At 45.2% G+C, this 26,067-nt stretch overlaps 2 protein-coding genes across 4 annotated transcripts in view; one reads left to right on the top strand and one right to left on the bottom strand.

Annotated features, from left to right (window-relative positions):
- Positions 1-3,632, top strand: part of c7h1orf35 (chromosome 7 C1orf35 homolog) — a 41,602-nt gene extending 37,970 nt beyond the window's left edge. The window contains exon 8 of the mRNA XM_085992526.1: positions 2,963-3,632. Coding sequence (XP_085848652.1) covers positions 2,963-3,188 — 226 coding nt within the window. The 3' untranslated portion in view covers positions 3,189-3,632. The remainder of the gene's footprint in view (positions 1-2,962) is intronic.
- A 466-nt stretch (positions 3,633-4,098) lies between these two features.
- On the bottom strand, positions 4,099-25,730 carry arf1 (ADP-ribosylation factor 1). 3 transcript variants are annotated; one of them, XM_085992527.1, is made up of 5 exons: positions 25,618-25,730; positions 9,663-9,853; positions 8,877-8,987; positions 6,370-6,494; positions 4,099-5,891 (listed from the first exon to the last, which is right to left on the bottom strand). In XM_085992527.1, the coding sequence occupies exons 2-5, from the start codon at positions 9,808-9,810 to the stop codon at positions 5,730-5,732; spliced, it is 546 nt and encodes a 181-aa protein (XP_085848653.1). In that variant the 5' UTR covers positions 9,811-9,853; positions 25,618-25,730; the 3' UTR covers positions 4,099-5,729. The 3 variants fall into 3 exon arrangements, with proteins under 3 accessions (XP_085848653.1, XP_085848654.1, XP_085848655.1); XM_085992528.1 differs by having other exon boundaries at positions 25,656-25,729; XM_085992529.1 differs by lacking the exon at positions 25,618-25,730 and adding an exon at positions 25,429-25,449.
- Positions 25,731-26,067: the final 337 nt, after the last annotated feature.

Raw genomic sequence — 26,067 nt, 5'->3', positions numbered from 1 at the left:
TGCAGATGACACAAAACTTGGAAGGATAGTGATAGACTTCAGGAAGACAGACAGGTGAAATGGGCAGACAGATGAAATTTAACGCAGAAAAGTGGGAAGTGATATTTTTTCTACCAAAATGTGAGGACATATAAACTAAATGCTACAATCCTGAAGGGGGTGCATGAACAGAGACCTGGGGGCATGTGTGCACAAATCATTGAAGGTGGCAGGGTAGGTTGAGAAAGCAGTTAAAGGCTTACGGGATCCTGGGCTTCATAAATAGAGGTATAGAGTACAAGTGTGGAAATTATGATGAACCTGTATAGAACACTGGTTCGGTCCCAACTGCAGTACTGTGGCCAATTCTGGGCACCACACTTTAGGAAGGATGTGAAGGCCTTAGAGGGTGCAGAAAAGATTTACGAGAATGATTCCAGAAATGAGGGACTTCAGTTACGTGGGTAGACTAGAGAAGCTGGGGTTGTTCTCCTTGGAGCAGAGAAGGTTGAGAGGAGATTTGATTGAGATGTTCAAAATCATGAAGGGTCCAGACAGAGAAACTGTTTCCATTGGCAGAAGGGTCAAAAACCAGAGGACACAGATTTAAGGTGATTGGTAAAAGAACCAAAGGCGACGTAAGAAACTTTTTTACGCAGCGAGTGGTTAAGATCTGGAATGCATTGTGTTAAAGGGTGGTGGAGGCAGATTCAATCATAGCTTTCAAAAGGGAGTTGGATAAGTATCTGAAGGAAAGAAATTTGCAGGGCTACGGGGGAGTTGTAGAGAGCCAGCATGGGCTCGACAGGCTGAATGGCTGCCTTCCGTGCTGTAACCATTCTATGATTCTAGCTTGTAAAAGAAGTTGTTGTAAGTGGTTCTTGTTGTAAAATTTGCTCACTGACTAAAAGGTCGCACTCAGTTTATGGCCTGTTCAATCTGGATCACATTCTCAATCTCATCTGCCCCCCTCTTTAGACCTGGATCACATTCTTCCCCTATGCTTTTACCCACCACCAAGTTCCTGAACACATCTCCCCTCCGATTCCCCTCTCCGCCCCCTCTTCTCGCTCCCCACCACCAACAGATCCAGTTTTCCCATGGAGTTGAAGAAAGCGTGGCCGACACAGGCCCCAACTGTTGGGTAATGTGCATGTGCGGCCTCGGTAACAGCGTGCATGCGGAGATGGGGATCAGGTGCACATGCACGGCTCCAGGATACCGTGTGCATTTTTAAAAGGGGAGGTTTGGAGAGAGACTGCCAAGGCCAATAGTGGGGTGAAGGGGGGAAGATAGACAAAAGGTCAGGGAGGATGTAGGACATTGTAGAGGTAATGGTGGAGGAAGAGGTCATGGGGGGATATTTGTATACAACAGTAAGGATTTAAGTTGGATTCCTTGGCAGAATCTGCAAGGACTGGGGTGATGGGCAAGTAGGACTTGGTGTGGAACAGGATTCGTGCACGAGTTTTGTACAAGTTGGAGTTTATGGAGGGTGGAGAATGGGAGGTCGGCCAGGAATAATCAAATCTGGAGGTGAGGAGCCATGGAGACACGGTGGAAGTAAGCGGACAGTGTGATGGGGAGCATATGGTTTTGAAAGCTCCGCTCGGGACTGAACAAGGAGCTTGAGGTTGCAAAATTTGTGAGGAGGTACCAGAGGCAGGTAGACGAGGACAATCTTGAAGATGGGGGGTGCAAGGAGTAAAGGGAGGGTGGGATGGGAGCTGGAGATAAGTGCCATACTGTCACTGTGATGGTTTTCAGAGGGAACATGGTGGAAGGTAAAGCCAGGTTTTGGCCAGCCCAGGACACAGACATTGGTTGAGCAGCACACTTTAGTTCATGGGATGTGAGCGTCACTGGCAAAAATATGGACAAATGGCTGGTTATCAAGTGAAAAATAGCTGTATAAAAGAGGGTGCACTTTAAACTTAAGCTCATCTAAAACTCTAATGCCCGTATCCTAACTCGTAATAACATAAATAGGAGCGGGAGTAGGCCATTTGGCCCCTCGAGTCTGCTCCGCCATTCAATAAGATCATGGCTGATCTACCTCAATTCCACTATTCCCTTAATATCCAAAAATCTATCGCTGATCTACATTGGCTCCCATTTGAGCAATACCTAAATTTTAAAATTTTCATTAGTGTTCAAATCCCTCCAAGGCCTCAACCCTCCCCCTATCCGTCACCTCCTCCAGCCCTACACTTCAATTCTGGCCTCTTGGGCACCTCCAATTTTGATCGCAGCCACCAATGGTGGCTATGTCTTCAGCTGCCGAGGCCCCAAGCTCCAGAATTCCCTCCCTAAACCTCTCCGCCTCTTTCCTTTTAAGACACTCCTTAAAACTTACTACTTTGACTACCCTAATATGTGGCTTGGTGTCAAATTTTGTTTGATAACGCTCCTGTGAAGCACCTTGGGATATTTTACTAAATTAAAAGCACTATATAAAATACAAGTAGTGCCAAAAAAAAGTTTAGGGCCTGCAAACGGGCACAATTAGTGGGAACTTGCCATGGTGATTCATTCGATCTGGGGGGCGTGGCCAGCTCAAGTGCAAGGTTTTTTAAACCAGTGCAAAAATTGCAGAAACTCGATTTGCACTGGATATAACTTTTGCGCTGGTTTGCCTGAATTAAACTGGAAATGCCAGATACAGAAGCTCTACCCTACTGTTTTGCAGTGTCATTGTAGGACAGTGGATATAGTTTCCATTCCAACCCAGCCATAAGGGTTCAATGTTAAGAGTCTGCAAAGGACATGGATCCACCCCACTTAAACACCCTTAATTCTGCATTAAATTGGCAATGTCAGAGGCCAGTGGGCTGGTTTGGGAAATGGAAAAATGTTCGAGGAACAGAGCTCATGTCTGAGGCACATTGTTCAGTGTAGAAAGAGCTTTAATCTGTATCTAAGTGTTTGATGGGGTCATGGTTTAGTGTCTCTAACACTTCTCTTTACCTCCCTCCTCTCCCAGAAGGCACCATTCATCAGCTGAGCGTGAGATGACTGAGCAGCACAGTAGACAACGGCATGACACGGATTCTTCAGTGGGCAGCAGAACCTCCCCTCACCAGTCGTCGCAGCCAGAGGCTAGGAGACACAGCTGCGAGGGGCAACGTTCAGCAGGCAACTGGCAGAGAACCAGCTCAAAATCGGCACGTGGCTCACGGCAGTTGCACGATAGTGACTTGAATGGTTAAACTCTGGCACACAGTAATTAACCAGTGTGGGTGGGAAGGGGAAGGAGGGTAGAGGGAATAGTAGACTTACCATCCCAGCCATTGCATATTGAAAAGTTAGAATCTGCTTGAATTTCCCCCCAAAAAATTAACCGGTGAGGTGTGAATTTTTTGTACAATATCCACTTGCAGTGTTTTAACAACCTCAGCAGCACAAATCTAGATTAGTCGGTGCTGCTCAGTGTTCGAGGCCACAGGGGGGCGACCAGCATCACAGGCTGCAGCTGTTGGTGGGATAGAAGGTGTTTGCATCCAGAGATGCTGGCAGTTCCTCCTTTAGTGTTGAGCTGCCAGCCTATCAATTAACTGCAACATTAGTCAGTCCAATGAGTGTACAGATGCAGAGTCTAATCTAATTTTTACTTTTTGTTTTACTGAATGTTTAAATAAACAGTTTCTTCGATGGCCAGTTTTTTTTCCTACCCCCCCCCCCCAACACACACACTGGAGAACTGATCGCCAAGAAAAAGTGGAGGTAGTGGTGCAAGGTGTCCATGTTCACCATTTTCACTTTATATAAATCACATTTCTTGGCTGTTGCTTCTAAGCAGCAGCCCAGTGACAAGATTGTGGGACCTATTTTCCAAGCACGTTTCCTCTTTAAAGACAGGTTGACTTAATATCCTGGTCAGATAGGGAGGGGGAGGGGAGGGGTGGTGATTTATTATTGCTCATACCAGCATAGCTATGCTTCCTTTAGCCTTTACTTAAATGGCAGTACGGGAATCTTTAGTGTGAGAAATTGAGATTTGCCACGTCACACCTTTATTGATCATGTATGTGTAGCACCTAACTGAAGTGGAAAATAATTTAAGATCAAGCAACTGACCATTAAAAAAAATCAAGCTGAGGCAAGGGCAGGAACCAAAAGTCGAGTTCAGGAATCTTAAGAGATTTTATTCTAACAGCTTTAATTACAGTGCTTGTTTGTCAAAATGAAAATTGAAACAAGTATACAAAACATTTGATTAGTAGTGTGTGTAATGAAAGGATTAACTTCACACCAATAACCCATCCTAATCAGACCCAGGTATTTACTGTCCAAGTAGTTTCTCAGCCTCAACCAAGGTAAAGAAAAAAAAAACAGCTTTCGGCTGGCAAACCAGGTCCTTGCAATATTCATGTATCAGATGAATGGGTCTTGCTTTGATTTCCACACGTTTGGGGGAGGGAAAGGGAATAGGAATTGATGGAAATATGATGTCCTGCGCAACACCAAGAATGGAATGACTCATACATGTAGTTTCAACACATTGGGGGAAAAACAAAGAGAGGGGGGGGGGGGGTTAGGTGCATTTATCGGACATTGCTACCTGCCATACATTAGCCAAGGGACGAGCTAACAAAAGCCAAAAAAAAGCTCCTTTTCCATCTGACCCAACAGTGCCTGCATGCTGTGGTCAGCTTACTGTGTTGGTATGGGGTGAGCCGTGAGGGAGAAAGGAAGAGTCAGCACAAGACTCTAGATTTGAACAGGCGGTATAAATTAGGTAAAGCTGGCAGTCCTGGATACTCGCATCTTTTCGCTTCAGTTAACAGTTCAAGATTTGCTGCTATGGTCACTAACTTTCTCTTCCCTTCTTTCTCCCTTGCTCTTCCCCGACGCAATTCATGATATTGTAAAGCTAAGTTCAACAGTGGCCCCTAGTTCACAAAAACACAAACCTCCAGCTCTTCGCTAAAATAATTTAACCACCATCAGATCAGATTTTAAATTAAGAAGCCATTTAAGAGTTGGACTTTAAATTATTCAGAAGGCAGAAAAAAAGTGGGTTAGAATATATTTTATTCTGTTGAACTTCAAATCCAGCCTGCATAGGTCTAGGAAAGGGATACTTGAGCAAGCTTTAACCGAGACTGACTCGCAAGACAGTGCAAGAGAATCTGAACCCAGAGATCACTTCGAAGAGTGTGTTAGAAGTTTAAAATAAAAACAAGCAGTCCTTCACTCCTGAAATCCCAGCTTTGGGCAACGAGAAAAACAAGTTGAAAAAACAAAAAAGGTCAGATGCAAGGTTCCCTCCATCAAAAAGCCATGCCCCACATCACAGAAAAGCCTCGTTCCAGAGCTAGCAAGCCAAATTGGCTACGAGACTTCACAGTGCGTCATACTGCTGGGCGTGTGCATAAACAGCTCCCATTTCTAAGCTCGGTTTGTGTATCCCTTTCCTACACTAAATACTTACAAGTCAGTTTAAACCTTCAAAAGAAGGGAAAACAAAGAACAACCATGGGGTAAATATTGCATAGGAGTAGCAGGAAACTGCCTCGTTACAAAAAGGGACGATATATACACATTTTAAATAAGAAACCGCATATTTGCTTTCAAGTCTGTACTTCTCACCCATACATCATGGTGTTATTTATAGTTCTAGTGATCGGATGTAATGAAGCAGGTTCCTGGCACCCAATACCACAACGTAGCAGTTTGCCACACTACATAATAAAGCAGGAAGGAGAAGGGACGGGCAGGAGGGGGAAGAGGGAGGAAGAAAGGAGGAGTTATTTGTTGTTTTTGAGCTGGTTGGACAGCCAGTCCAGTCCTTCATATAGGCCGTCACCGCTGGTTGCACAGGTTGCCTGGATGAACCAGGTCCTCTGGCGGAGTGAATGCAGACCCAGCTTATCTGTGATCTCTGCGGCATTCATTGCATTAGGCAGATCCTGGGGAAGAGAAGAAATGCAGAATTGGAAACAGATGCGACAGATGAAAATTCAGCCCCGCCCCTTGGAGTTGCGCAGCGAGCTCCTAGGGAGGGGAGCACACAGTTTGACCAAAGGCACCAAAAGTGGGAGTGCACCCGCAGCTAAACCAGCTCAGAGGAAAGTGACCCACTTACTGCATTTAAGCGGCTAAAATGGAGACAACTTTCATGCCAGCAGCAACCAGACCAAAATCAACCGATACCTATGACGGGCACAGTGACCCGAGTACGACACACATGAATGAAACACCACGAAAATCCACCCAATGCCAGAGCACTCTTGTGCAGCTGGCGGCTAGGAGTGGTACATTTACAAGGCGACCAAGGGTGCCAGCATAAGGTCTGGGGGATGTGCATTTCAACTACAGCCGACTCGATGCATGTCTGTCGGGTCCCCGTTCGAGGGTGCTGTCCTATCCCAGAGTCTACGCGCTCACCTGTTTATTTGCGAAAAGTAACAACACAGCATCTCTGAGCTCATCTTCAGCAAGCATTCTCATCAACTCTTCTTTAGCTTCATTCACTCGCTCCCTGTCGTTACTGTCAACCACAAAAATCAAACCTGGAACACAGTAACGAGAAGACGTGACAACAGGGAAGGCAGTTTCTCACCCCTATCCCTCTCCTCCCAATTTTCTCTCCTCCTCTCCCATGGCATCGACTCTCCCTTGCCTGAGTGACTGCTTAACGTCAGGACACAGCTACTGTTGGTGCCCTGGACTCTGCTGAGTAATGAGGAAATCCTAACTGAAAAGGAGTGGGACTATATCCCTGCATGTTGCTGAAAGCAGTGGCCGCTTCATGGGTCAACCATACCAGATCACCAAATTGTGAGTGGGTTATGCTATGGAGATGCTTGTGTCTGCCTTTGGCTGCACATCTCTATTGAGAGGCCTCTAATGATTGGGGTTAAGGCATATTGGGTTGAGAGTGTAGAGGGGAGTCACTCCCTGGACCCAACCCACATTATAACTGATCTGGGTGTGTCGAGTCTAATGCTCAATATCCTGGATTATTGAAGTGGAGGAGACGCCATTCCAGAGCATCTATATAAAGCACCCATTATAAACGAGCAGAAAGATTCACCAAAAATATATTGTTAAAAAGCAGGAGGGAGTAAGCTGCGAACCCTCCATCTGCTCATGTCTTTCTGGGAGGTGTCAATTGTTCAGTTTTAGTTCACAACCAAAAATGCTAGAATCTATTAAGGACGTGGTAACAGGCACTTAGAAAAATAATAGGATTGGGCAGAGTCACAGATTTATGAAAGGGAAATTGTGTTTTGACAAATCGGTTAGAGTTTTTTGAAGTTGTAACTAGTAGAATAGATAAGGGGATTCAGTGGATATGTTGTATTTGGATTTTCAGAAGGCATTCAATAAGGTGCCACACAATTAAACAAAATTAGGGCTCATGGGATTGGGGGTAATATACTAGCATGGATTGAGGATTGGTTAATGGACAGAAAAGAGTAGGAATAAACGGGTCATTTTCAGATTGGCAGGCTGTAACTAGTGGGGTACTGCAAGGATCAGTGCTTGGGCCTCAGCTATTCACAATCTACATCAATGATTTGGACGAGGGAGCCAAATGTAATGTATCCAACTTTGCTGCCGATACAAAGCTAGGTGGGAATGCAAGTTGTGAGGAGGATGCAAGGAGGCTTCAAGGGGATACAGACAGGCTAAGTGTATGGACAAGAACATGGCAAATGGAATATAAATGTAGAGAAATGTGAAGTTATTCACTTTGGTAGGAAAAAGAGTATTTTTAAAATGGTGAGAGATTGGGAAATGTTGGTGTTCAGAGGGACCTGGGAGTTCTTGTACACGAATCACAAAGTTAACATGCAGGTACAGCAAGCAATTAGGAAAGCAAATGGTATGTTAGCATTTATTACAAGAGGATTTGAGTATAAGAGTAAAGATGTCTTACTGTGATTATATAGGGCCCTGGTGAGACCACACCTGGAGTATTGTGTACAGTTTTGGTCTCCTTACTTAAGGAAGGATATACTTGCCATCGAGGGAGTGCAACAAAGGTTCACCAGACTGGTTCCTGGGATTTGGGGGGGGGGGGGGGGGGGGGAAAGAGATTGTCCTATGAGGAGAGATTGAGTAGACTAGGCCTATATTCTCGAGTTTAAAAGAATGAGGGGTGATCTCATTGAAACATAGAAAATTCTTACAGGGCTCGACAGGGTAGATGCAGAGAGGATGTTTCCTCTGGCTGGGGAGTCTAAAACCAGGGGTCACAGTCTCAGAATAAGGGGTCGGCCATTTAGGACTGAGATGAGGAGAAATTTCTTCACGTAGAGGGTGGTGAATCTTTGGAATTCACTTCCCCAGAGGGCTGTGGAGGCTCAGTTGTTGAGTATATTCAAGATAGAGATTGACAGATTTTTGAATATTAAGGGAATCAAGGGATATGGGGATGGTGCAGGAAAGCAGAGATAAGGTGGAAGATCAGCCATGATCTTATTAAATGACAGAGCAGGCTCGAAGGGCCAAATGGCCTACTCCTGCTCCTATTTCTTGTGAACAAAAAAATGGTGGGCTTTAGTCTGGTGCTGCAGGCCACCTGAAGCTTTCAATAGCAGGTGAAACCTGGCCACCGCCAGTCATTTGACAGAGCTGTTTGTGACTCATCAAGCACTCTATTCTCGACAACGGACTAGCTTCCTGCCAATTTTCCCTACCGCAGTTGCAAATAGTGGGGGTCTGGCTTCTCTCCGTGGGTGACACGGACTGTGTAACCACGAGCGCAAAGCCCACGTCCTCCTACTCAAGACTGTGTGGCTCTGCCACTCATAGGCTAACTCTCAACATTTGAGGGGATTTAACAACAACAAAATTGTGAAAATATTACTGAACGCTCAATATTTAGGATTTTCCAAAGACGATGAGTACATCATAGAATCGAAGTAATGTTGAACTGCACTCACCTTGTGTGTTCTGAAAGTAGTGGCGCCAAAGTGGGCGGATTTTGTCCTGTCCGCCCACGTCCCACACTGTAAAACTAATGTTCTTATATTCCACAGTTTCTACATTGAAGCCTAGGAAAAGAGAGAACATTACTCAACAAATCTATGCAATGTACAACTGGCCCTTGTATCTTCCAATCAGTGCCTCTAAGATCCACTCTTGATCCGTGCAAAGCCTCAATATCCTTGGGAGCAACCCCTCCCCACTGTATCCCACAGGTTAGCCTATTGTTCAAGATGGTGCGTAGAGCACACTAGCCCCAGAGTGACTCCTCCAACAGCAGAATATCAGCTGGTAAAAGGAGCACCATTTTTTTTTTTTTTTTAAAACAAAGATGCCCTGAACAGTCCATTCTGAAGCCATCGAATCAAGATTGCAACTAGCGGTACAAGGAAGTTATGGAAAATATAGGCAACTTATGGCCAACATGAATGAAAAATCCAAGTGCTGTTAGAGGCACTGCACTTCAGAGCAATGCATTACATGAAGGGCTTTGTAAAGTTTCTGATAAGATGCTATTATTTAAACAGTTTAAAAAAAAACTGTAAACACAGCTGTTAAAAAAATCATTCTCTGCGGTTTTCTATCCCTAGTTGCTTCTGTTGCTATGGTTGTAGCTTGGGGAGATTTTTCTGTCACTATCTCACATGCTCGCACACAATATAACAACCTCAATTAATACAACTGTCCGTTAACAGTTCACATGTCACGAAGTGGCATATTCAAAACTTGTGCATCTCACTTACCTATAGTGGGAATAGTGGTTACAATTTCACCCAATTTAAGTTTGTATAAAATGGTGGTCTTGCCAGCTGCATCTAGACCCACCATGAGAATACGCATTTCCTTTTTGCCAAACAAGGATTTCATGAGTGAGGTGAATGTTGCCCCCATGGCTGAAGCGTCTGGTTAAACTCAACAAGGCTTTAATATTAATCTAAAAAGGAAAAAGATAAAAAAAAGTGTCAGGCACCAAATACAGGAGAGGAACACAATAATTGGCATATCACAAAACGTATGTTACAACAGCACTTGTGCGTTTTTCAACTTCTATTGCAAACTGGTAAACCCCCACCAGTTATCACATGCTGCGGGGTGCAGGTTCAATTCCCCAGGCGACAGAGTTCTCAGACAGAGCCCTGTGGGGCGATACTGAGCAGATGCATCACAGGTTTTAGTTCTTTTTAACACTTGGGCATCAATAATCTCATCTGCCATCTTATCCAACTGTGCATGCCAAGAACAGAAATGACAGCTTTTCATTATACCTCCTGCAGAAAGTAGGTCTGGGACATCCAAGATAACAAAGTAGATTTTGCAGATCATGGGTCTCCGGAGATCTGCTTTTCAGTAAGGACTCCAGCACAACTATAAATCGCTGTAAAATGAATGTAGCTAAAAAATGGAAGCACCTAGGTTGAGAATAGCTTGAACATAATTCACCACAGCAATACCAATAAATGCACAGAGGACACCACTAGACCTAACTAGTATAAACTAATAGGTTATACTATCTAGGGACTTGGTGGGAGGCAGGTTTAAACTCCGATACAGAGTTCAGCTTAACAGTGGAAATAAGAGCAGTGTCAAGGAATACGGTTTCAAAAGTGTGAAAGGATATCACAGCAGCAGTGTTCATATCATGGCCAGGAGCCCTGGTGACATTTTCTATTTGCTGCTAGTTTCTCTTACTTGAATTTCACAGGCCTGGTGGTTTGGAAAGGCCTTACCGCTCCCTCACTAGTGCGATAATTCCTGGATCCACCCAAGAACACACATCACTAAACAGGCCTTGCCAACCTGCCAAGCTGGTGAAATTCAAGTGGGAAAATCCAGCAGAAATGCAACCAGGTAATCAGGAAGATCAAGAGTTATTAGATGAGAGAGAATAGACCAAGCCAGCACACGAGAGAAAGAGATGGGAAGAAGCCAGCACGTGGGAGGGGTAGAGCATATCGGAGGGAAGGGAACACATCAGCCTTTGGCTGAAAAAAATACAATGTTATGGTTACGTGCTTCTTGTGTGATTGAAAGTGAAGGAAGCTGGCTCCCAGGCTGGCCGCTCCTCTCCTTTATAACTCCATCCAACACCGTCCCTCCCATCCAGTCTCCTCCCCTCCACGGTTTAAAATACCCCCGTCTCCTACTAGTGGGTATATTTTAGCTCAATCTACAAGTTAAAGCTATCACCTTGTTTTGCGTTTTTTAACCTGTGCTCTTATTAACGGTTGCGACTCTGTTCACATTTGATTTCCTGGATTTCTCTGCCATCATGACTACGCTGCTTTGTCAGTCTGTGACTCGGCTGCCGTGACTCTGCCCTGCTGCTCAATCTCAAGTTTAAGGTAACCTCTTCCAGCCTACAGTGCTGCTGTGGCCTGCTCGAACTCAGGACCTTATTGAACTGGGTAGAAAGCTGCTTGCTCTTGGGCCAACTCTCATTTCTTCACTGGCTTCTGAGCTTTGCTGTGACCTCTACCGTCATCACCACTTTCGACTGAAACAACATTCTTTGCTGGACTATGTCTATTCCAACACTGAATGGGGTTGAACTCAAGTCCAAGTCCGACTGCTCCTTTGATTTCATACACACTAAACTGCTGACCACCCAACTTCCCTTCCTGGCCCCGATGCTAGCCGATGTTGGAAATGGTGTTCTCAGATACAGTCCCTCTCCCTTGAAACAATTCAGCGATTCCCCCCTATTTGCAAACTACTGTACCATGCCTCGCTCACTCATAACCCCTGTCCTCACTGATTTATACTGGCTCCCAGTTCAACACCTCAAATTTAAAATTCCCTTCCTCGTCTTTATATCCTTCATGGCCTCAACTCTCAACCTCTAATCTCCTTCAGCCCTATAACCACCCCCCACCCCCTCAGAACACTTTGTTCCCAACTCTGGACAAATGCCCTTTGTACATCCCCCTTTCCCTTGTCCCACCACTGGCAGTCGTGCCTTCAGTTGCCTTGGCTCCATGCTCACGATTTTCCTCCTTCCCTAAACCACAAACTCCTCCACCTCCTTAAAACACACCAAGCGTTCGGTCACCCTTCCTAATATATCCTTTAGTTCAGTGTTCATTTTGTCATTAGGCCTCTGTGAAGCACTTTGGGACATTCATCTATGCTAAAGGTGTTGGACAAATGAAAGTTATTTTTGTTTTAATTCATCAACTTAATTTGCTCCCAGCATTAGTGCCATTAATAACAGACGTGTGGCCACCACTATTTCATTCTAGAGTTACAAGTTCTCAAGACACAGCATACTTCTAAAAGGGCAAATCAGTAGTTACATTGCTGGATGTTCTTTTATAGTTCACACACTGAATATCGCATGCTTCACTGACATTCTAGTGACAACACAGTGCTTCAATACAACAGCCCATGGGATATTATTTACCAAGTCATCGGTGGAATAAATATTCAGTCCTATGGGTCTTCATAAAGTATTCATTGATACCATAAAATATTAGGTAAACATTTTGGTGAAGAGGTACAAGGGTGGGTTTTATACTCCTTTGTGGTTTGGTTCCAGTATAGCTGAAGGCAGTGCAAATGCTCAATAGGCCTTTGTTGCTTGGTGAGTTTACAATAACGCACATACATTCTCCCCCTAACAGATTTATTCTCCTTGAAGGAGAATGAGGCAACTTAACTGGTGGTTTCAAAATTTTGATGAAGGAATTGGTAAAGCTGAACCAGACAAATTGTTCATAATGATGAGGAACTCAAAGCTACAGGACACAGTTAAAAAAACAATTCGAGTACATAGTGAATTGCGACGGCTTTATACATAGGGTATGAACGTATGTAGCAAGTAATCAGGGAAGGCTACTAAATTAGATAGTATAACTGGATTAAAAAGATTTCACATTTTAATCTCCCCAATGTCTCTAATCATTCTTGGTTATCTGCTCAATCCACATGTGGAATATCATAGTTCTGAGGTAGAGTGAAAAATCTGCAGGGACATAGGGAAAGAGCAGGGAGTGAGACTAACTGGATAGTTAGTTGAAGAGCCAGTACAGGCACGAAGGGCCAAATGGACTCCTTCTGCGCTGTAAGATTCTGAAAGCAGTGCAGAGATGAGCCAGAAGGCTGATCCCTACTGCCAAAGATCTGACTGATGAAAGATTGCAGAAGCTTGGGCTTTAGTTTGGAAAGGAGATGTCTAAGAGCTGATCTTTTAGGAGCATACAAGGTAGTAAACAGTAGAGGAAGTAAATTGTGAGATCAGGACAAGACACAGCTTTAAACCAATAAAATGAAAGTTTAGGACTGATATCAGGAAGTTCTTCACACAAAGAATGATCAGCACTTGGAATGTATTCCAGACAGAGCAATGGAGCAGAAGCCAAACTAAATACAATGCCTTAAGGCTGGTGCTTAAGGACTGTAGAGCCAGTTCATGTGCTGGAAAGTAATAACCCTCTGTGTAAAAAAACAAAACAATGTAAGTGAAGTGTACACAAACACTTTTTTCTTTAAGTAGGCTATTTAACTGTGGAGGACACCACAATTACACAGTGCCTTTACCAATCGAGGAAGCTCCGCAGGAAATTGTTTTTAATGCAAATTTCTCTTTCCCTTCTACCCAAACTTAGGTGCAATATTCAGATCACAGATACCCCACAGTGCAGATAGAGGCCATTTCGGCCCATCGAGCCTGCACCGACACATATCCCACCCGATCCCCGTAACCCCTACACATATCCCACCCTATCCCCGTAACCCCACGTATTTAATCCCCCTAACACTAAGGGTCAATTTATCATAGCCAATCAACCTAACCCGCACATCTTTGGATTGTGGGAGGAAACCCACGCAAACACGGGGAGAATGTGCAAACTCCACACAGACAGTCACCCGAGGCCGGATTCGAACCTGGGTCCCTGGCGCTGTGAGGCAACAGTGCTAACCACTATGCCACCGAGCCAATTCATTATAAAAGTGGCAAATTCCAAGACAACATTTTTTTTTTTTGTGGCAGTCTTAACATAAGAAATAGAAGCAGGAATAAGCCATTTGGCCCTTCGAGCCTGCTCCGCCATTCAATAAGATCATGGCTGATCTTCTACCTCATCTCCACTTTCCCCGCACTATCCCCATATCCCTTGATTCCCTTAATATTCAAAAATCTATCGATCTCTATCTTGAATATACTCAACGACTGAGCTTCCACAGACCTCTGGGGAAGTGAATTCCAAAGATTCACCACCCTCTGCGTGAAGAAATCTCATCAGTCCTAAAGGGCCGACCCCTTATTCTGAGACTGTGACCCCTGGTTCTAGGCTCCCCAGCCAGGGGAAACATCCTCCCAGCATCTCCGTCGAGCCCTGCAAGTATTTTGTATGTTTCAATGAGATCACCTCTCATTCTTCTAAGCTCGAGAAGAGAATATAGGCCTAGTCTACTCAATCTCTCCTCATGGGCCAATCCCTCCATCCCAGGAACCAGTCTGGTGAACCTTCGTTGCACTCGCTCTATGGCAAATATATCCTTCCCTAGGTAAGGTGACCAAAACTGTACACAATACTCCAGGTGTGGTCTCACCAGGGCCCTATATAATTGCAGTAAGACGTCTTTACTCTTATACTCAAATCCTCTTGTAATAAAGGCCAACATACCATTTGCTTTCCTAATTGCTTGCTGTGCCTGCATGTTAACTTTCAGTGAACACCAACATTTCCCAATCTCTCACCATTTAAAAAATACACTGCTTTTCTATTTTTCCTATCAAAGTGGATAACTTCACATTTCTCTACATTATATTCCATTTGCCATGTTCTTGCCCACTCATTTAGCCTGTCTATAGCCCCTTGAAGCCTCCTTGCATCCTCCTCACAACTTACATTCCCACCCAGCTTTGTATCATCAGCAAATTTAGATATATTACATTTGGTCCCTTCATCCAAATCATTGATATAGATTGTGAATAGCTGAGGCCCAAGCTCTGATCCTTGCAGTACCCAACTAGTTACAGCCTGCCAACCTGAAAATGACTCGTTCATCCCTACTCTGTTTTCTGTCCGTTAACCAATCCTCAATCCATGCTAGTATATTACCCCTGATCCCATGAACCCTAATTTTGTTTAATAACCTTTTGTGGCACCTTATCGAATGCCTTCTGAAAATCCAAATACATCACATCCACTGGTTCCCCCTTATCTATTCTGCTAGTTACAACCTCAAAAAACTCAGATGTCAAACACTATTTTCCCTTTCATAAATCCGTGTTGACTCTGCCCAATCCTATTATTATTTTCTAAGTGCCTGTTACCACCTCCTTAATAATAGGTTCTAGTATTTTCCCTACTACTGATGTCAGGCTAACTGGTCTGTAGTTCCCCATTTTCTCTCTCCCTCCTTTCTTAAAATAGTGGGGTTACATTTGCCAGTCGTGGCCAGGAATCTCAAATGGTATGCTGCCTCCCTAGTTTTATGGTTAAGAGGCATCACACAAGTGGAAATTCTTCTGGAAAGGGAGGAAGAGTAGCCAAAAGTCACTATCTATGTTAGAATCAACACAGATAGGAGGTACATTTTAGGTCTTGCAGAAGGAGTTTCAGGAATTGAAAGACAAAACCTCAAGGGTGTTAACTTCCTTCTTGTGTCGCAGTACTGGAGAGGTTAAGGAGAGAAAGATTAGGAAGGTCAACACGTGGCTGCGGAGCTGGTGCAGGAGGGAAGAATTTACATTCTTGGAGCGCGTATAGAACATAGAAAAGCTAAACCAAAGGGAAGGCTTTCACTTAAGTGGAGACAGCATCAATGAACTTGTGGTGAGGGTAAATCGAGCGTGGGACGATTTTAACTAATGTAGTGGGGGCTGGGAAAGTCTAGGCTTGAGACTAGAAAGGGTAAGCAAGTTTGATACACATGTTGGAATAGCAGAAGACTTAGCTGACCAAAATTTCAGAAAGGGAAAGAGATTGAGAGACCAAAACACTGTTGTAGAAGGGGCAAGGAATATTAAAAAATTAAAGCAAGAAAAAGAATGGTCCAAAAACTGGAGTCAGGATTGTGTGGAGACTATGTAAAATAAAATTATAGTTACAATTGCATATGTCACTCCACTCAATGTTCCCGCTAAGCTGCACAGCCATGCAGCTGTCTGGAGGTCCAGCGCAGGCTGCTTACCAGCTTCTCACTGGGAGATTCCGTGCATGCGTAAAATTTTGAATGGGCTGCACAGTCTGTTAAAGGGACCGCGCACCAAAAAAAGTTAGGTGGTAACATTAACTCCACTATTTATGAAAGGTGAGCAAGGGCAATCAGTAAATTTATAGAACGGTTAGCCTAACATCTATTGTCGGGAAACTACTAGCGTTTATAATTAAACATGGAGTGACTGAACACCTTGAAAATGTTTAGCTGATCAGAGAGCCAGCATGGATTTGTAAAGGGTAGATCATGCCTGACGAAGCTGATTGAATTTTTTGAAGAGGTGACTAAAGTAGTGGACAGGGGAATGTCTACAGATGTTATTTATATGGACTTCCAGATAAAGTTTCTCATAAGTGACTGTTAGCTAAAGTTGAGGCTCATGGAATAGAGGGCAAATTATTGACCTGGTGAGGAGATTGTTGGGCAGGTACTCTAATTGGCAGGATGTGACTAGTAGTGTCCCACAGGGATCTGTGTTGGGGCCTCAACTATTCATAGTATTTATTAACTTAGATGACGGGTTGGAGAGCCACAAATCCAAGTTTGGCAATGACGCAGAGACAGGCGGGCTTTGTAAGCAGTGTAGATGAAAGCATAAAATTACAAAGAGATATTAATAGATTAAGTGAATATAGGCAAGCGTGAGGTCATCCACTTTGGGCCTAAAAAGGATAGATCAGAGTACTTTCTAATGGTGAAAAGCTAGGAGCAGTGGAGGTCCAAAGAGACTTGGGGGTCCATGTACATGGATCATTAAAATGTCATGGACAGGTACAAAAAATCATCAAAAGGCTAATGGAAGGTTTACTAGACTAATACCTGGAATGGGCGGGTTGTCTTATGACCAGGAAAGGTTGGACAGGCTAGGCTTGTATCCGCTGGAGTTTAGAAGAATAAGAGGTGACTTGATTGAAATATATAAGATCCTGAGGGGTCTGGACAGGGTGGATGTGGAGAAGATGTTTCCTCTTGTGGGAGAATCTAGAACTAGGGGTCACTGTTTAAGAATAAGGGGTCGCCCATTTAAGACAGAGATGAGGAGAATTTTTTTCCCTCAGAGGGTCATGAGTCTTCGGAACTCTTCCTCAGAGGGCAGTGGAAGCAGAGTCTTTGAATATTTTTAAGGCAGAGGTAGATAGATTCTTGGTAAGCAAGGGGGTGAAAAGTTATTGGGGTAGGCGGGAATGTGGAGCAATTAGATCAGCCATGATCTTACTAAATGGCGGAGCAGGCTCGAAGGGCCGAGTGGCCTATTCCTGCTCCTAATTCGTATGTTGGTATGCTGCCCTTTATATCTAGAGGACTAGAATACAAGGGGGTAGAAATGCTGCAGCTATACAAAGCCTTGGTTAGACCAGACCTGGAGTACTGAGAGCAGTTCTGGGCACCACACCTTAGGGAGGATATATTGGCCTTGGAGGGAGTGCAGCCTTGAATGATACCTCGACTCCAAGGGTTAAACTACGAGGCAAGATTACACAAACTAGGGTTGTATTCTCTTGAATTAAGAAGTTTTCAAGATATTAAGGGGAACTGATAGGGAGATAGAGATAAACTATTTATGCTGGTTGGGGAATCTAGGACATGGGGACATTGCCTAAAAATTAGAGCCAGGCCTTTCAGAAGTGAAGTAATACTTCTACACGCAAAGGGTGGTAGAAGTTTGGAACTCTTCACAAGTGGCAGGTGAAGCTGGGTCAATTGTTAAATTTTAAATCTGAGATTGATAGCTGTTAACCAAATTTATTATGGGATATGAGGCAAAGGCAGGATCAGCCGTGATCTCTGAATGGTGGAACAGGTTCAAGGGGCTGAATGGCCTACTCCTGTTCCTAAAATGGTACAGGCTTTTATGAACATATAAATTGCATAGTTGGGAGAGCAGGCATGCTCGTGGATGAAGGAGGGAGTCTAACTGTGGAGACTTTCCATAATTTGTAAAAGCCAATGCAAAAATGTTTAAAGTAGGTGTACTAGCAGAGGATATGGACCAATTGTCAGTGATTAGACTGTCACTAAACGCTCTCTAAATATGTCAATCGTGCCATAGGACTGGAGAGCCGTCAGTGTACAGTAACAACTTTGTTGAGCGGGCGAGCTGGATAAGCTAGGTAACAAAAGACCAGCTACTCTTAACATCAGTTGTGGGCAAAGTCTTAGAATCCATCATTTGAGGGCATTTAGAAATGCGCGAGTTCATCAAGAACATCCAGCATGGAATTGTTAAAAGCAAGTCGGATTTAACAAACTTAAAAACCTGGGTTCTCCGCATGATTTCAGTCTAGATAACAGCTCAATTGAGGTGGAATCAAATAGCGGAAAATATTTCAGAATTTTAAGCGCAAGTGAGTTGCACCCAAGTGCGAGTTCAACAGTCACACATCATCACACAAACCAGTCCCCATCCACAAATCTGGCCATGCTCCCAGGTCAGAAAGACAAATTTCTGTTGAATGCACTCGTTCGGGGTGGGTTCATCACATTGCACCAAGATTTGCAGGTGCAGAGACATCCATGGTCATATTAATCCAGTGTTAATCACCTGACCAGCAGTCAACTGAAGCCACAGGTCTGCCCTGCTGATGCAGAAATCATCAATTAGATTAAACAGAGAAAAGTGCTGCTTACCTTGTGGTCTCCAGTCTCACTCTAAGGGAAATGTTCTTCGCCTTACCTTTTCTACTACCCTATCCCACCACTGCGAGGCCCCATTGGCCCTGTTCCAGCCACAAATTGATTACGCCGATTCATGGGAGATTCTGCATTCAGGCTTATGCTCATGGGTTTCCTCAGAAACTTGGGCGTACCTTCACCTCTGCAAAACTTGGAGCGTCAGGTGCATTTTGCTAATTGTGCTCCTAGCAGTAACTCAGGCCAATGTGTGTTTTTTTTAAAAAGGTGATTAATTGGATATGTAGAATATGGTACAAGATGGAATGTAGCAGCATGGACAGAATGTTGGATGATGGACAGGAAACAGAGTTGGGGTAAATGGGTGTTGCTCAGATTGGAGAAGGGTTGGAAGAAATCTGACTGACAACCAAAAACTCCCATTCCTACTGGGGGAGGAGAGAAGCTGTGTAACACTGGCGGCACACTATGTTACAGCTTGCCATGAACAGAGGGACAACCAGTAAACTAAGACAAGAGTATATATAAACAAGGCGAAAATATATTTATAAACTCAGGGATATACCTGTTTATACACTATGAATGGAACCGCGTTTATGTGTTCAACCATAAATGTATTTTGATGCTTTGGCAACATAAGATGTACCTTATCATGCCAATAAAGCGATTTGTATTGTATTGGAAGTGGTGTATCCAAACGGTCAGTGCTGGGTCCATTTTTATTCTTGGTATGTGTAGACGACTTGGGCATAGCGGCCACAATTTTGAAATTTGCTAAATGCAAAAAAGTGGGGGGGTTGGCAAACAGTGAAGAGGATGGTAAAAAAGACAGGTTAATTGAATGGGTAGACATGTGGCAGGTGCATTTTAATGTGGCTAAGTGCAAGGTAGAAGATTCTGTGAGGGGAAAAAAAGGAATGGGAGTATACATTCATGCAAATACACTTAGGGACGTGGATGACCAGGGGGTGCAAAAACATAATTCCCCTAAAAGTGCAAGTAGATTGAGTTTATGAATAGGGATATATTAGTACAAGAGTAAAAAAGTTATATGTTTGTACAAAATATTGGTTTGGCCACAGGTAAGAGTACTCTGTACAGTTTTAAGCAGCCCATTAAAGCCAGCGTGTGTACAGCATATATTCATCAGGTTAACGCCAGGGATGGAAAACTATAGTTATATAAAGGAGAGATTTGAAGTACTGGGACAGTTTCAAGCTAAGATTTAATATAAGTTTTTAAAACTTTTGGACAAACACACCTAGGGGTTTAAATACATTAATTCCCTGAAAGCGTGAATGCAGGTAAATAAAGCAATAAATAAAACAACAGCACTCAAGAACAAGAATAAAATTGGTTATGCCAATATTTTAAGCAAAGGAAGACACAGGGCTATGTGGAGAGATTGGGGCAGTGGAATTAGTTTTGGATTGCTCTAGCGAAAAGCCAGCATGGACATAAGCCAAGCCAAATGGCCTGCTTCTGTGCTGTAAATTTCAAGGTCACGTTTATTTCCAACACCAGATTTCTGATTAGTCACCTTGGACGACAGGACACACCCAGCAGTTTATCTGGAATATGTAATTAGATCCTGCCAACCTAAGTAATCAAGTACTTTGTAAAGTGTAATTCGAGCTATTCTGACTGCCAATCTCCAGACAAAACAGAGCTCACATAGAACAGACAGGGCTCCCCTCGTGGGTTAAGACCTTCTCCCAACAAGTTCCTGACCTTTCTCCCCCCGCCCCAGGTTCCTGACCTTACTCCCCCGCCCCAGGTTCCTGACCTTACTCCCCCGCCCCAATGTTCCTGACCCCTCTCCCCCCCCCCCCCGCCCCGCCCCAATGTTCCTGACCCCTCTCCCCCCCCGCCCCAACGTCCCTGACCCCTCTCCCCGCCCCGCCCCAACGTCCCTGACCTCTCCCCCCCGCCCCAACGTCCCTGACCTCTCCCCCCCCGCCCCAACGTCCCTGACCTCTCCTCCCCCCCCGCCCCAACGTCCCTGACCTCTCCTCCCCCCGCCCCAACGTCCCTGACCTCTCCTCCCCCCCCGCCCCAACGTCCCTGACCTCTCCTCCCCCCCGCCCCAACGTCCCTGACCTCTCCTCCCCCCCCGCCCCAACGTCCCTGACCTCTCCTCCCCCCCCGCCCCAACGTCCCTGACCTCTCCTCCCCCCCGCCCCAACGTCCCTGACCTCTCCTCCCCCCCGCCCCAAACCTCTCCTCCCCGCCCCAGGTTCCTGACCTCACCACCCCCCCCCCGCCCCAGGTTCCCGACCTCACCCCCCCGCCCCAGGTTCCCGACCTCACACCCCCCCCCCACCCCAGGTTCCCGACCTCACACACCACCACCGCCCCCCCCCGCCCCCGCCCCAGGTTCCCGACCTCACCCCCCCGCCCCAGGTTCCCGACCTCACCCCCCCCCCCCCCGCCCCAGGTTCCCGACCTCACCCCCCCCCCCCCGCCCCCGCCCCAAGTTCCCGACCTCACCCCCCCCCCCCGCCCCCGCCCCAAGTTCCCGACCTCACCCCCCCCCCCCCGCCCCCGCCCCAAGTTCCCGACCTCACCCCCCCCCCCCCCCCCCCAAGTTCCCGACCTCACCCCCCCCCCCCCAAGGTTCCCGACCTCACCCCCCCCGGCCCCAGGTTCCCGACCTCACCCCCCCCACCGCCCCAGGTTCCCGACCTCACCCCCCCCCCGCCCCAGGTTCCTGACCTTTCTTCCCCCCACCCCAACGTTCCCAAGCTCCCCGCCCACTTTCCCGAGCTCCCCCCACAAGTTCTTGATCATCCCACCACCCCCACCATGCTGTTTATCCCTGACCCACTCTGAGTTCCTTACCTTCTCTCCCCCCCTCAATCCTCTACCCCCACTCCCTGCTCTTCCTCTCCCCTCCTCCCTCCCGATCCTAATCCCCACCCCCCACCCACTCTCTCCTCCCCCCCCCAGGTGAAGAGGCAACATGCTGATTGCATCACCTTCTCTTTCAAAAAAAAAAGCACTTGTGACATGGAGGACAGACATAGGAGGGGATAGAAAGGCAGCCAACATGGCAGAACTCTGAACTCGGCTCATGGAGAGACCTAGTTTAATAGCCAGTGCATCACAATTATCCTGAAGATTCAGAACCAGTTCTCAATCATTTTTTTAAAATGGAAGCAGCGAGAGATTGGCAGCTGTAATTTAATCTTAGTTTGAAAACTACCGCTTCAGCGGAAGAACACATGTTCAAAAACCAAAATCTTTTCTATTTTATCTATTTTTGGTCATTCTGAAAACCTATGTTCAAGTATCCACTTGTATTGTGTAATTAGGACATCAGATCCACCGGGACACCCAAGATAGGCAGATAGCCAAACCATCGATTCTTTTGAATACTCCAACTAAAGTTTTGTGAAACTCAAAATTACCAACAAACCAATGGAACTGCTTATTATGGCAGCTTGCCCACAGATTCTGCTCACAAATTTGAGACAAAGTGAAGTGAATGGGACTGTTACAGGTTCGCTAACAAAGCAAATGAGAGCGCATCGCTGTTTCACTGGAAGCTCAACGAGATGTTAGAACAGAACTGTATCTTGGCAAGCGGTCTTTAAATTCCCATGATCAGATATAGAAAACACACCCTGCACAAACACCGATAAGTGAAAAAATAATTCAGCGCTACAATCAAGGAACTACATCCAACTTCACAAACAGCAAATTTCAGCCGAATGCTGTTACCTTATTAAAGATGCACACTTTCAATATATAAATCAATGTAGAAGCATATAATCTCTCACCGCATCTCTGATCATGTGCAACATATTAAGCAGATATTTGCAAGTTTTGGCAATGGACTGTAGCACCATGACAAACATTTGCCCTATTCATTAGGTAAGCCAGAGTTCAGAGACAATTCGACCCTTCAGTTGATATATCTACCAGTGTTACTTCGGATCTTAATACCAGGCTTTCAATATCACGTTAATAATTCATAGGTTGGTGAGTCTGTAACTAGAGGATGTAAATTTAAGAGCAGCAAAAGAATTAAGGGGGAGCTTGGGGAAATTGTATTCTTGGGCAGAAGATGAAGACATGGAATACTCAACAGAAAGTGATTGAAGCAAAATCTAGAAAAGCTTTTAAAATGGAAATTAGTAAATGTGAAAAAGAAAAATTGAGATGCTAAAAAGATCCCGTGACACTATTTGAACAGCAGGGAGGTTATCCCCAGTGTCCTGGCCAATATTTATCCCTCAATCAACAGAACAAAACAGATTATCTGGTCATGATCACACCGCTGTTTGAGAGAGCTTGCTGTGCACAATTTAGCTGCCATGTTTCCTACATTACAACAGTGACTACACTTCAAAAGTACTTCATTGGCTATAAAGCACTTTGGGACGTTCGGTGGTCCTGAAAGGTGCTATATAAATGCAAGTCTTTCTTTCTATTTATCCCTCAACCAATATCACAAACAGATTAGGTCACGATCTCATTGTTGTTTGTGGGACCTTGCTGTGTGCAAATTGGCTGCTACAATGCCCCACACAACAGTGACTACACTTAAAATACTTCATTGGCTGTGTAGCACTATGGGCCATCCTGAGGTAATGAAAGGCACTATATAAATTTAAGCTCTCTCTTTATTTAAATTGATCTCCCATGACAATGCACATGCAGAGCAAAGGTAGTCTAGAGGTGAAGGCTGGGGAATAGTTGGACTGGGGTAGCAGAAAAAAATTCAGCCCCCACTTTAGTCATAGCTTCTGTCCTTATTCATAGGTTACAGCACAGAAGGCCACCATTCAGCCCATCGTGCCTGTGTCGGCTATCCAATTAGTCCCACTCCCCCAATTGTTTCCCCATGGCCCTGCAAATTTTTCCTGTAAGCATGGATCCAATTCCGTTCTGAAAGTTATTATTGAATCTGCTTCCACCATCCTTGCTGGCCAAGCAGTGTATTCCAGATCATCACTCGCTGCACAAATTTTCTTTTGCCTCGTCTCCCCGCTTGGTTCTTTTTATATACATTTAAATTAATTTAATAATAATAAATAAATGGAGACTGTCCGAGTAAACTTCGGCTTTAATTACACCCTCCCTCCAGTGGGGGGTGCTGCAGCTCCTCCACTGACATGGGGTTGTAATTACAGCAATGACAAGTTTACATAGGCAGTTTTCATTGCAAATGTAGACAGACATTCATAGTGAAAGAAGTTGTCAGGAAGAGCACACAGGCAGAAGATTCTGAATATGGTGATAGTCAGGGAAAGGGCAGGGGATTGGGAGTAAGTGGACGGCTTTAAAAAAAAATAACATAAGAAATAAGAGCAGGAGTAGGTCATACGGCCCCGCAAGCCTGCTCCGCCATTCAGCAAGATCATGGCTGATCGACCTCAACTCCACTTTCCCACCCGCTCTCCATATCCCTTGATTCCCCTGGAGTACAAAAATCTATTGATCTCAGCCTTGAATATACTCAAAGACTCAGCATCCACAGCCCTCTGGGGCAGAGAATTCCAAAGATTCACAACCCTCAGTGAAGAAATTCCTCCTCATCTCGGACTTAAATGGCCTACCCCTTATCCTGAGTCTATGCCCCCTAGTTCTACACTCCAACCAGAGGAAACAACCTCTCAGCATCTACCCTGTCAATCCCCTTCAGAATCTTGTATGTTTCAATGAGATCACCTCTCATTCTTCTAAACTTCAGAGTATAGGCCCATTCTACACAATCTCTCATCATAGGACAGCCCTCTCATCCCAGGAATCAATCTAGTGAACCTTTGTTGCACCACCTCCAAGGCAAGCATATCCTTCCTTAGATAAGGAGACCAAAACTGTGCACAGTACTCCAGGTGTGGTCTCACCAAGGCCCTGTACAATTGTAGTAAGACTTCCTTACTTTTATACTCCAACCCCCTTGCAATAAAGGCCAAGATGCCATTTGCCTTCCTTATTGCTTGCTGTACCTGCATGCTAGCTTTGTGTTTCTTGCATGAGGACACCCAAATCTCTCAACACCAAAATTTAAAAGTTTCTCACCATTTAAAACATATTCTATTTCTCTATTCTTCCTACCAAAAAGTGAATAACCTCACTTTTCCCTACATTATACTCCAACTGCCACCTTACTGCCCACTCAGTCTATCTATATCGCTTTGCAGACTCTTTGTGTTCTCCTCACAGCTTACTGTCCCACCTAGCTTTGTATCGTCAGCAAACTTGGATATATTACACTCGGTCCCTTCATCTAGGTCATTAATATAGATATGACTGGCTGTCGCCTGTATTGTAAAATTCCATAATTCTTTGAAGTGAATCGTTTAGTCAGTCCTCACCGTTTTCACTATAACCTAGCGTTATAAGATACAAACTAATATATACTTAAAATTAACCATAAGGAAACATCTCTCCGCCTCCGCTCAATGCGATTATAATCGAGATATATCCGTGACAAGAAAAGGGAAAAATCTTTAAATAATTAAATATGATGAATTGATGCATTAGCGGTACATTTTACTGCCCATCCCCCCCTCTCCAACACAAGATGGCAGCACTCAAACCACCATGCCTCGGCCGAGATCGCAAAAAATCGACTCCGTTACCGAGAACATGAAGAGAAATCGAAGGGGCGGTAGTGACTGGATATTTGGGAAAGCTTCGAGTCGGCGGTCGATACTCCGGGCCCCCTCATTAGATAATGGCAGCCGTCTCCATACTAACCTTCCACAGGCCGCAGCCCCGCCCGAGTCGCTAGCACGAATAGCGGCTCTCTTTTTGCCGAACGGGCTATGCCTGCGCTCCCGTTAGTTCCACCCGCTCTCCTCCTTTATTACGAGGGAGACCGTTACTCCTTCTTTACTACGAGGAGGACCGCTACTCAGGAGTTTGGAAGGGCCGCCCGCTCCTTACCTTAGCCACAAGCCGCTCCGGTCATTTAATTTCCTCACCTCGGCTCAAAATGGCCGCCACAGCTCGCTCCAGCTTTCTCTCTTTCTCTCTTTGCGCCACGTCAAGGGGAGGGAGGGTGAGGGATGACGAGCTGACGTCAACCAATAAGTGAGCACAGACCCGCCCCCTCTCGCTCCGCCCCCTCTCGCTCCGCCCCTCCCCTCATAGTCTCACATGCCAGCCGATCCGCACTGGAACTCCGTTACCAGAGCAACCCAAGGACGGCCAATGTCACTCAAACAGTCTCCGTAGAGAGAGGCCGATTGGCTGGAGAGGGGGCGCGCGGCACGTAGCATAGAATGGTTGCAGCACAGAAGAAGGCCGTTTGGCCCGTCCAACCCGTGCGGCTCTCTGCAAGAGCAGCTCGTCCCACTCCAGGGCAGCCCTGCAAATTTGATTCCTTCAGGCACT

Source organism: Somniosus microcephalus, chromosome 7 (assembly GCF_052327205.1).
Source record: "Somniosus microcephalus isolate GS21.2 chromosome 7, FLI_Smic_1.0, whole genome shotgun sequence".
NCBI lineage: Eukaryota > Metazoa > Chordata > Chondrichthyes > Squaliformes > Somniosidae > Somniosus > Somniosus microcephalus.
This window is presented reverse-complemented; position numbering and strand designations above follow the sequence as displayed.